This window comes from Strix uralensis, chromosome 16 (genome assembly GCF_047716275.1).
Source record: "Strix uralensis isolate ZFMK-TIS-50842 chromosome 16, bStrUra1, whole genome shotgun sequence".
Lineage (NCBI taxonomy): Eukaryota > Metazoa > Chordata > Aves > Strigiformes > Strigidae > Strix > Strix uralensis.
In genome coordinates this window covers 11,631,458-11,643,883 of record NC_133987.1, presented here as the reverse complement: position 1 = coordinate 11,643,883, position 12,426 = coordinate 11,631,458, and the positions used below count along the sequence as shown (strand labels likewise).

Genomic DNA, 12,426 nt, shown 5'->3' with positions numbered 1-12,426 from the left:
ATCTGATTTTCAGGAATATGTATGGAAATTTCAAGGTAGTCAGGTCTGGAATGGGGAACTGATTCATCATACTCCTTTGAACTGCATCATTAATTTCTTAGAATCCTTAATTTCCTAGAATTATTATTTTTATTCATGTTTCTCTGAAAATAATGTATTTGGCCTTTTGGTCCTGGGGTAAAATATACCCTGGAATAAAATAAAATGTGACCATTGAGGTGGTCTTACGAAACAGGCCATGAAGTGATTTGTGCAAATGGCGGTGCATATTATAGATGAGTGTTTGTTGAGTTATGTGCTATCATTTTATCAAGGCATTTGGAGTCTGAGGACGTTCTCTTCTATTTTGCCGCTCCCTCCTGGGGACCCATCATGAATTACTACTGCATTCTAGCTAAACATAGCTGAAGACAGGACCAGGGTAGTCAATGGAATTAAATATTTGTATAACATTTTGCCATGAAGAGTTATATTTTAAATTATTGACTTTTATAGCGTTATAGCACTCATCAAACTGGAAAAAAGTGAATGGTAAAATGGAACAAGATAATACCTAAAAATGTAAAATAAATAAGGGATTAATTACATCCTATAAAAGATTTAGGATTTCTTTATATGTTGGTAAGTTTTCATTTATTTTTTGAAGTGGCTTTGTAGACCTTTCATGATGTTTGGTTTGTGTCTTTGGAGCTGTACTCAGCACAGGTATCGCTGTTAATCCAGTCTACATTAAAACCTAGAAGAGCAGAGATTAGAGTATTAGACTAAGACTTATTAAGAGTATAAGACTAATACTTATTCTGAATTACTGCAGCTTTACGTGCATATAAGCAAAATCAATGTTTGGCTTAGAGTAACAAAGTACCCCTATTCAACCCTACAGTTGAATTGTGCAATACTAAATTCCATGAGAATTGCTTCGTTTTGCTTGACAGAGCTGATACTGTAAACAATATGGGGACATCCTAATGAATAAATAGTTTTAAGGTATTTACTTACAAGTGTTACAGGTTAGTCTGACTATGCAGTTAGTAACGCAACAGGTAATTCTTGGTGGATGCACACCATTCTGTTTTCGGGTGGAGGCTGATATGCAACATTCTGTCTTGGTGATGTATTTAAAGCACACCCTGAGGTTTATAAACCTTTATACTTCTGGCGTATGAACTCAGTGATGATGTAGACTAAATACTGTCTGCACCCAAATAGTTTTGTGTTCATTAATGTTTAAATGTTCTTTTGCATTTAGACACTTTTGTATCAAACAAAGCATAATTTGGCTCATGATTTACATAGCAATATAAAAGATAGGTGAGAGGAAGCCCATTCAAAACCTCTTCTGATTTTAGTAAACTTTCATTGTAACGATTTTTGAGACTGGAGTAAGAATATAGTATGTACTAAGTAGCTCTTTTAAAAGAAGTTGTTCTTTTTTTAGGTATGGTCAGTTGAAACATTTCTGTTCCTCTTTGTACATAAATTAATATACTGCTTTAATATTTTCTGTTCTTAGAGGAAAAAATGGGATAGTTTTTTTTTCATGTGTTTGCAAGGCTAAAGAAAAGTCTTCTGCAGAAATTGTCATGAATTCTTCAGTGGATAAGTTTATCAGATATTATCCCATATCAAGGCAGCTGCAGTAATAATAAATGTGAAGTGAAGAAGGCCAGGCCATTTTCAGGACATTTAAATAAGCAGTGCTAAAATCAGTTCAACTGTACTGGCTCTTGGTAACCTACTTTTTTAATGCCAGCAATAGTGGCTAAAATACTAGTGTTAAATATAAAAATACCTGTCAAATAAATCTGTAAATTATTTCTGATTATTTGATTTGATCAGTACGATCATTTATTTCCTTGCTTATTCTTGGAAGCAAATAGAGATAACTAACAAGCCTTTAAAGTTCAGAATTGTAATTCTCTATTTCCATTTTTGTCTTTCACAGAGATGAATTTAATATTAAAGTTCTTCAGGCTTTTGTTGAACTCCATGAGTTCGCTGATCTCAATCTTGTACAAGCCTTAAGGTGAGTAAATTCCTTCTTTTTTTTTTTTTTTTTTTGACCTGAGCTTCCTTGATTGAATTGCATGTTCATATGAGTCACTGTGTTGATTTATTTGCCAGAAAGCTGATCTAAAGCTTAGCACGGTTATACACATTACTGTGCAAGTTAGCAGAGACAGCTCTGTTTTAACCCTTCCAATTGCTTGTGTGTGTGCTGCCTTCGATAGGTGAAAACTTTTAACTATTTCAGACAAATACAAACAACTGGAACATAGCTGTAGCTCTGGAGTGCCTGCCATATGTGGACATTTGAAGATCTGTTTTTATATCTTAGCACAGAGATAGGTAAAAACCACTCAAACCCCTAACCCAAGCAAAGACACTTTATTTGCTGCCATCTTCTTTCTCCTTTCCTTCCACCTCAGTTTGTTCCTCTGGGTGGGGAGGGGGGGAATCCCACTGACCATAGTCGGTGATTATGTTCCGTTTACAAAGAGGTAAACTTTGAATGAAGTAATTTCCTTTTACTTTCCTCAGAGTTTCCCAAGTTGTCATATGAAAGAAAGTGTAATATCTTCGTATAGTTTTTTCCCTTGCTGAGTGATCAGTTTACTTGATTTCTCTGGCATGCCAGCATACAGTGACCTTGTGCAGTCCCTTCTTGTCTTGGTGGAAATCCATAATAGATCTAGCAAATTAAGTTGATTCAGACAGTTCTGCCAATTCCATTGCCACAAGTAACTCCCTCCTGACACCAGATAAATTGAAATGTCCATGTGATCTTTGTCTCTGGTGCAGTGCCTCGTGATGTGGAGTCAGAACAGCTTTGCTATGGTTGAGTGATGTGGTGGTGATGAGAACTTGAGCTGCCTGAGGCTTGAGCTAAGGAAGCCTTTTCTCTAGCTGCTGAGGCTTGTCAGGGAGGCTTCATATTCCTGTCTCTTTTACCCAATTTAATGTTAGGTTTGATTTTATTCTTCCTTAGCAGCCGCTACTATTAAATGTTTGTATTTTGGTAGCTTACAAAATTCGTGATCTGGGTTGGAACCTTGCATGAGGTGAGTAAAAGACAGTATATAGAGCTGACAAACTAAAGATGGCCTGTGACACTTTAATGTCCTAAAATGAAAACTGATGAAGACAGGAATAAATGGTTATTATATTGACACCCAGTGTACAGGGAATATTAAGAACTTGTTTTGCATGGCAGAGCATGTAACTTTGCTGGTTTAGATCCTGTTTTAATTCAGATAATTCTTTTGCTAAGAAAGAAAAGAATAAGTGATTAAATTAATTGGAGCTTTTTAGCGTCACAGTGTGCCAAAAGTGAATTTGTGAAGACTTCTGTCCTGTATGCATTCCAGTGTACCTATATATAAATATATAAATAGTAAGTTATGAAAGTAAAAACTGTATTCCAGTTCATGCTGCTAAACAGGAGCACAGATCTCCTGCATGTATTACAAAATTACTGGATGATACCATGTGTCTTTCTTTTTTACTGTCTGGGTCTGATTCTTGTAGGGTGAACTTAGACTAGACAGGCAGCACCTCTCTAAGCACTGGGGTTTTTTGTGGTGGTGTTACTATTTTTTCAATGGTTGAGGAGTTCAAGTAAAGATGTGTTGTTTTTTTTGTTTTTTTTTTTTTGCTCCTTGCTTCTGTTCCCCACCAGAAATACTTTATGTAATGTGTCTTTTTACATTGTAAGTATAGTCTAGCTGAGTGTTTATTGCTTTTAGTAGCCAGGAAACCCAGGGAGGATTGAACTGATTGTTTCCTCATAGCATTCTCATGGCAAAAATGGGATGCATACAGAAAATTGTTTACCAGTCTGGAAAAAAGAGAGTCTCAGAATATGAACTGCCATATTATCTTGCCTGATAGCATGCAGTGTTGCTGGCTGAATAACTGGGCTAGCCATCTGTGCATGTTGCTTTATAATAGCTCCTGACTTGTGTGTTGAGAGATTGAGAATATATTTCTAGGACACTTTATATAGACGTTGCTGGGGGTTTTTTTGTTGTTGTGTTTCTGATTATTAGTATGTATGTTTAATATATAAATAGTGGAATGAGCCTAACAACTATTCTTCCCTTCTGTAGGCAGTTTCTGTGGAGCTTCAGACTCCCAGGAGAGGCTCAAAAAATTGATCGTATGATGGAAGCTTTTGCTTCACGCTATTGCCTTTGTAACCCAGGAGTCTTCCAGTCTACAGGTTAGTCAGAGGAAACAATAGGATTTCTTAAGTGTATATGTTTTTGGTTTGTTGGTTTTTTTTTTTTTTTATCATATATGTTCTTCCACATCTGATGCAAGGAGACAATGGCCAGTTAGGAAGTTCAGGATAAAATAATATGTGAAATGAGAACTTTCTGAGAACTGAGAAAACAACTCTCTAATCCTACACTTTGTTTCCAGGAGTGCAAGCTTATGGTCAGAATGCATTTCCATTTATAAAACTTCAGCATTAATGGATATCTAACCCAATTAAAGTATAAAACACACTTTAGAAATGTCACCAAAGATTTTGGCTAGGAACTGGACAAGTATGATTCTCAGAGGCTTAAAGGCAGTAGAGACCAGTAGGTTGGGTAGTCTTGCCTGTCAGCTATAAGGACTTTACACATGATTAGCTCTGCATCAAGTCAACCTATATGTGGGTATAGTATATTATCTAGAAAGTCATCCATTTTTATGAGGACTGTAGCCTTTCTCTTTAGCAGTCTGTTCAACAATGATTATCTCAGTTAGAAATGCACCTCATTTTTCTGTTGAATTACTTGGTTTAGAATTACTCAAGTCATGAAAGCTAACAAAACTCTGTGATACTGCACAGAATGCCCTAGCATTCTGGCATTATTGGTCTGTTTAAATACACACATAGCTTGCTGTTGATCGCTTAGTTTGAGGAACAAATGGGCTAGGAAAAGGTTAAAGCAGGACTGCAAGAGCTGGAGAGGAAAATACCTATTGAAAACAAAATGCTGAAGATGCAAAAACATTTTTCCTTTTTGTAGCAGAGAGGTTTTCATCCTGCTCTTTCTTACACAGGATCTTGTACTTGAATTCTGGGAGAACTTACTATAGTCATAACTGTGTCAAGAGACATGATAAGATCTCCTTTGTAATCTTTTGATATTATTCAGTGGTACTAGCCACCTCATGTATGCTAAGAAAGTGAGTCAATGTCATTTCCAGTCTGTTTAAATGCAGTTCAAATATTATTTTGAAGAGACTGTTCTTTCTCTTTAGAGAAAGATTTAGAAGTACTTTGAGTAGGAGTTTGATAAAGTCTATTATAGGATCTACCAATATGATCTAGGCAAAATCTGTGTGCAGAAAACATTTTGCCCAACAACAATTCAGTGTTTCAAGGGAAATGTTAATTTAAGGTGATGGCAATGATTTCAAAGAGCTTAAAATTTTTTTTGGATTCTCTTGTACTATTTTCCTCATTTGCTTTTAATTTGAATTGCTATATATTTTGTCTTTTTAGGCTTACTTCAACAATTTTAAAGAAAGATTTGATACTTTGCTTTTGTGTATAGTGCTCAGGATTTTTTGACTACCTGTTTCTTTTTCTTTATCAGTCAGAATAAGCTATATATTCATTTTACAGGTTTGTGCCACAATGCATAGTAAGATAAATAATTTTTCAAATCTTATTTCAGATACATGCTATGTGCTTTCATTTGCCATCATTATGCTGAACACCAGTCTGCACAACCACAATGTAAGAGATAAACCAACAGTAGAGAGGTTTATTTCTATGAATCGTGGAATTAATGAAGGTGGAGACCTTCCAGAAGAATTACTACGGGTGAGTTAGATTGGGTAAGACAAGGCATTGCTTTGTGTTTTTAGTAGGAAACTTAGAAGTGTGTATGACAGTTCTCAGGCAAATTTGCAGAGGGACAGTAAGAAGAAGATTTTCTAGCATGTGAGTAGCTGAAAGAAGCATTTTCTGATATTCACAGCTGCTTTGAGCTAGTTCTCCCTGTATTCAATCTTTTGTTGAGGAGATTCCAGAGAAGACACTCTGTATATCTCTCAGTAGTTTGCTGTTGGCAAAATTCTTGTGGAATTGGTGGCTTATGGAAAAAAGTAGTATTTCTGGATAAGTCAGAGAAAGCTGGAAAAAATAGTAAAAATTGTTGTTTTGTTATTGCCTCTCATTTGTTCCCATGTGTCTTGTGGAGCTTCCTCCTGTCCCTTGAGATATCAGTAAAAATACTTATTTCTCTAAGACAGTATGATGGTCTAAACCATTTTCTGCAAAGCCAGATTCATTCGGCAAAACTTGTACCAAATGAGACCTGAAGCTGAAACCTTTGAAATACTGAATGCTGTAGTTAAAGAAAAAATGTCTTTGCTAGGAGCACTTATAAAATCTGTAAAAACAGACACTTGTTATAGATGAAGTAGTTTAAAATCAAACTTAATCAAAGTAGTAAGTAAAGATTTAGAAGAGATGGTCCAGAATTTTATGGACAGTATTTCCTATGCTTTTTATACAAATAGTCTGAGAAGCAATAAGATATCGTTGCATTTTCTGTTAGACATTTATTAATGAGGTCTTTTTCCTCTTTTTTTATTCTTCTAGAATTTATATGAAAGTATTAAGAATGAGCCATTTAAAATTCCAGAGGATGATGGAAATGATCTAACGCATACATTTTTTAATCCGGATAGAGAAGGTTGGCTGCTGAAATTAGGTTAGTTATAAGGGCAGTTTTGCTGCTATATGTTTGTTTGTTGTTAGCGTGTTTGCTGCTTCCATGTCTATCAGCTTTCTTGTGAAGGTAATAGGATTAACTTTGTAATTTATGTTTAAAAATGTATGAATCGGAGTAACTCCTTTACATCTGAAGGTTGTTACTTCCTATTTTACATATCCAAATTAGCAATCTTGTTTCAAACTTTGAAGTTTTATTTCTAATATATGAGAAAAACTCAGTGACAAAGAGGAAACGCTGTATGGTATTAACCACATGCTGTGACTGATAAATAACAACTAAGTCTCCGTAAGGTCATTTCAGAAAACTGTGTGATATTTCAACTCAGTTTTCTGTGTATAAAAAAAAAAAAAAAAAGGATTTCTCTTCAAATAGTTATTTTTGTATGTCTTTATTTTTCCATATTATTTGTGAGTTTCTCTTGGTTTGGTTTTGGCTATGATTTTTTAATGAGTGGTTTAAATGTGCCTTCTTGTTTTCCTTATGGCCTATGACCTATCACCTTTCTGTTCTGTGACTGGCTGTCTCTGCTTATTCTGCATTAGGAGGTACGTATCTGATTGCTTTCCAGTCTCCTCTTCTTCAGTTGCTCATTCTTTTATTTTCTTCCTCCTTCCTCCTTTTTTTTCTTTTCTTTTTTTTAAATCAAATTTATTGTAGCATTTTGCTTTTTCACTCAGTGTCACTAACAGTATCATCAGTGGTACTCTGAAAGACTGGCATGTCAGTGTCTAGCTCACATGCGAGTGTGTTCTGCAAAAGAAAGTGTGTACATGTAAAGCAGAAAAATAAAGGTGACTATTCAGCATGTTCTTCTTGTTCACTGAAGAACGTAACAAGGGAAGAATAATTTCTGCTGAGAGAAAACAGCATGTCTTACTCTTGTGAAGTTCCAGAGTGATTTTTTTTTTTTACTTGTACATTGATTAGATTATTGAAAGACTGATTACATTTGAACTATGCATTTATAAAAGCTGTTCTTTTTCTTACTTATTTTCCTTTTTAAATAACATATTTAGTTTACTTAACAGAATCTTAAATGAGCACCAAATCTAGGGTTGCAGAAACCTCTGGTAATTTGCAGTCTCCTGGCACTGCAAGGTGGCCTCATTTACAGACTCTTAAAGTTGATGCGATTCACTTTCTTACTTGGCCTTCAGGATTTTTTTTTTTCTATATAAAGGAGACTGAAATTTTATTTTAACATTTGTTTTTCAATGAAATAAACCTCTTTTATATAAAACACCAGTACACACTCCAGTAGAGTCAGTTGTTGGCCACTTTAACGTATAACTGTTTGTTAAAGGAAATTTGTGCTTGGAGGATGGTGACTAAAGTGCTGGGGGGTGCACATGGGGGTGAGTATGGTGCAAGTAGAGCCTGGTTAGAGCCATGGGCCTGCTTGACCAATTGCACCTGGAAATTAGTGATCATGCTAGTGCTGGAAGGAAATAGATGTGAAAAGGAAACATTTGGAATTCATTCACGTGCTCTCCAATGTCTTATTTTGACCTCGGCGCTACAGATGGTATAGAACTCTTTGTCTTTCTAACTACAAAAAAAGCAAAGCTCTTGCTTTTTCATGTGTGTTGGCTCAGCTGGCACAATTTCAAAGGTGACTTTGCAGCTTTTCTCCATTTAATGTGAGGTGATAGTTATCTCAACAGAAAAGGTTTTCAAGATGATGTAGATAAAATGTGCTTTCTGGAGAAGAGGTTGGGTATAAGCTCCTGCTGTGCATATTTCTGTTGCCAGTGTGCTCTCATATACTTAAACACATACTGAGAGCACAAGCAAGAGTGTGAGTGTGTGTAGAGTAGTGACAACATCTTTTGTGGAAGAGTCTGTCAGTAAAAGACATAAGAGATCTGATAAAAAATAGAGTAACAAAGAAATTGGAGAGAAAAGGTGACTGAAAGTCAGTGGGAGCTGCCAGGTACTTCTGCACTATCCATCTCTGGCTCTGGCACAAGGTCAATAAATCCAACTTTTCATTATGTACGATGTAGATGAGAGAGAGTGCACAGAAAGCCCAATAGTAAAAGCATCTGTGAAACGGAAGGGTGTTGCACATAACACTCCCATGGCGTGACGGTTATTTGAATAAAGAAATGAAACATGTCCAGGAGCCTCTGGTGAATCAGCCTGTAAATGAGTGAGGCTGCGCTTCCGTGAAAGACTCTGCATTTTTTTCAGCAGACATGGACTGGTGCAGACATGCATTTTGCTAGTTCAGATGCATTGACCAGAAATAAACCTGTCAATCTCTTTTTTTTTTTTTTTCTTTTTCTTTTCTTTCTCTCCCCTTCCTTGAGTTTCGTATTTGCTAGGAGGCTTCCAACTGTATGTTGAGAGTGCTCTCTTGATCCACATTGTTTGCATTTTTGCAGTCCTTTCTGTTGGGAAACACTTCTTGTGAAATGCGTAGGGTTTCCCTCAGTTTTGGAAGATGCTGGTATTAAAAATTTCAGTATTGTTGAAATGCTAAGGAGACTGTATTTCTGTGTGAGAATTTAAGTGCTCAGTTGTGATAGTACTTAAAAGTTGAAATAGAAAGTTGTATATAAAACTATAAATATGACTAAGACAACTTGCAAACCCTGAGTATATCAAGACAGTATTTTGTATTTGGTGTTTCTTATAGTCAACTCTTGCCATTTCTCTACTTGTGCCCCCTTTTTAATATTCCAGGTCACTGTATTGATTATCTTCTGGGCAGGAGATGGGTATCATGAAACTTTGATATACTGTAAAATTGATCTGTCCGGAAGACCACTCTAGCTCTTTAGCCTGGCATTGGGTTTTAGAAAGCTGGGAGGGTGCAAAATGCTTTTGGAGTGTTTGCTGGTCTGAATTGTTCAGAGGTGACTTTGTGTAAGTCCGAGTGCCAAACCTGGCAACCAGACAGCAATTCTGGTTTTATCTATCTAGACTCAGCTGGTGCCTTTATATAGATGTCTTTATCTTGGTAAACCTGAATTACCATTCTGTTCTACATTGTTTGAAGCATGGTGTAATGAAAATAAATGCTACAAGTAAAAAAAATGAAAGCTGCTGAGTGCTAATGAATCCTTGCATAGAGCAGCTTGAGACATTATGAGCTTTTAGGTTTTTCTGGATCATAATTATTAGTGGTGTATTTTGAACGTGTTGTCTCTGCTGTCTGTCCTAATGCCCAAGGTACAATCGTTTTGCAAAGGGAGGCGTTTCTTTGCCTAAAACAGCTTTTCTTGGCAAATAGCTTGGTTTGCGTAATATTTTATTCTGTTTAGAGGGAAACTGTGACATTATTTCACCAAACTGGAGAGGAAATGATTCGAGCCAGACACATAATGGTGTTAATTTTTTTTCTGCCAGTCAGGCAGCTGCTGAGAGCTTGGAGAGTGTCCAAAAGCTTTGCATCCGGGCCCATCCCGGCAGTGGCGCTTATCCCGGTGCCTCTCCTTGAGAGGATGTTGTTTCTCTTCCCTAATCTGGGGCAAGAGAATAGTGGTGGTTGGTCAGGAAACTGGTGCCTTCTGGTACCTGCCTGGCTCTCATGGTAACTGATGCTCTTCTAGGTTGAGGCAGTTAATGTTGCAGTCGAGGGAAACTTCTTTTTCAAAGAAACCCAAACTTTGATCCAGTCGTCTGTATAACTGCACAGTTCCTGAGTCCATTCCACCTAGTGGCATCTAAGTGAACTGAGAAGAAAAAACATTCTTGATACATGCCCCTTTCTCTCTTTCTCCTCTAAAACTATATAAATGTGCTGAAGATTTGGGTAGAATTTTTTAACTCTAGATACATTGCTCCCTTTAGTCTTAAGGCCTTTTTTAATTTTGAAATTGGTGTTTCCTAAGTCATTGCCAGTTGTTTTTCCCTTTAGTATAGGTGGTTTCTTTCACCTTTGTTTTCTAGTTTGTACTTCGCTCAGAGCTGAAAGAAAATAATCCTGTGTTGGGTTACATAGGCTAAGAGGGTTTCTGTTCCTCTTTCTGTACATTTTGCCTTGTTGTGAACTTTTCTTGTAGTTTCCTTAGATTTCCACCTACAAGATACTGTGCTGCTTTATTTTGTTGTTTGAGATGTCTTTGCATTTTAGTTAATCAGCTAGATCTTTCAGAAGTACATCACTTATCTCTCCATTTCTGTAAATGTTTATGGATTCATACTCTGATTTTATTGATCCTCTTTTACTAAATTAATTCCTTCCATTTTAATCTTTAAAAGTCTGGGAGCTGGAATAAGATACAAAGTATGGTACTAAACCCTTTGTTGTTGTTTTGTGAGCCTACAGCAATCTCCGCCAAGGGAAGGAATGTTTTGTTATCACGAGTTCTTTATCCATTAATCTTGCATGCAGTGTTTGCAGGCCACAAAGCCTTATCATCCGGCTTCTTGGGTTTTAGCCCATTGTAAAGGCATATTAAATGCATGTTATATGGTGACCCCTGCAAACTTGATGAGTACAGATTAGATTGCCTTTCAAGCTGTATTAGAGTTTCTGTGCGGTTGGCAGCTGCAACTAAGTAATGGGGTGGGGAGACAGAGGCTTATATGTGAAAATAGTTCCTTGTCCCGCCAAAAAATCCTGGCTTGCTGCTTTTTTCTGGAAGAGTAATTCATAGCTTGGTGGAGCAGCGACTTAGAGTGTATTTCCATGACTCACGTGAGTGCTGTAACCCGGTGAGCTACTGGCTGTTTTAGGGAGAAAGGAGCAGTAAGAGGCATGTTGTTGGAGATACTTAATCTTCTTTCTGGCTTCAACATCAATACTATCCTGGAGCTGGGAAATGTTTCATGACAAAAGCTTCATCAAAACTGCAGCATGATTATAAAAAGTTTTGGGTTTGAGCAATCTGTCTTTTCTGAAGAGAGGGGATGTTGTCAGGAAAAACTTCAGCAAATTCAACTGTCATTTTCTACTTGGCACTTCATATTGTTGTAGGAGGTGTGTGTTTTAAGTTCCTTGTTTCTGCCTTAAATTATAAGCAGGCCTTCTTTTAAATACATGGGTATTATCTGATTATTTTTTTTTTGTGTTTTGACATGTTATCACAGTTTGAGAAACACCTTTGTTCAGTTTAAGCTGCCTCTGTGATAGTAACCTGTTTGCCTGTTTGGTTCATCCTCTCTCCTGCTGAATTGTTTATCTACTAGAACTGGGCAAGCCATGACACTTGATGCTAGCTGATGTTACCTGTTAGCCTGAAAAACGAGGTGATGTTTCTGTTCCATAAAAATGTTAAATGATGTTAGCCTTGTTAACCTTAGATCAGAATATGACTTAAAGTCACAGCAGTGAACACTGGGTTATATGAAAAAGTGTCATGTTATGGCGATAGCAAGGACTGCCTTGGCAGTCATCTTGACTCAACTGCTGCTTATTCATTGATCTGGAAGTGAGTCAAGCTAAAGTTCGTTGGCTTTCCATTCCTAACCCAAATACTTCCTGATACTTGAACTAGCTCTCAGTCAAGGTGATGGGACTTTTTCTGGTGACTTACATATCAGTTTGAATGCTTCTACAGTGCTTTATGTAAGGATCTGTCACAGTGGTTGTTCTAAAATGGCACCAGTTCTTCACTCACTGTCTCCAGTTCACTCAACCATTCATTCTGTCACGGCTTCTGCATCTTGCACTATTTTGGCTTCTCTTATTTCACCGCACCTGCTTGCAGATCAAATTTTTCTTAAGATA

General features: G+C 36.8%; 1 protein-coding gene across 1 annotated transcript in view; it reads left to right on the top strand.

Moving 5' to 3' along the window:
• Nucleotides 1-12,426, top strand: part of CYTH3 (cytohesin 3) — a 53,804-nt gene that overhangs the window by 35,258 nt on the left and 6,120 nt on the right. The window contains exons 6-9 of the mRNA XM_074886092.1: nt 1,946-2,026; nt 4,110-4,222; nt 5,679-5,827; nt 6,611-6,722. Of these exons, the coding sequence (XP_074742193.1) occupies nt 1,946-2,026; nt 4,110-4,222; nt 5,679-5,827; nt 6,611-6,722 (455 nt within the window). The remainder of the gene's footprint in view (nt 1-1,945; nt 2,027-4,109; nt 4,223-5,678; nt 5,828-6,610; nt 6,723-12,426) is intronic.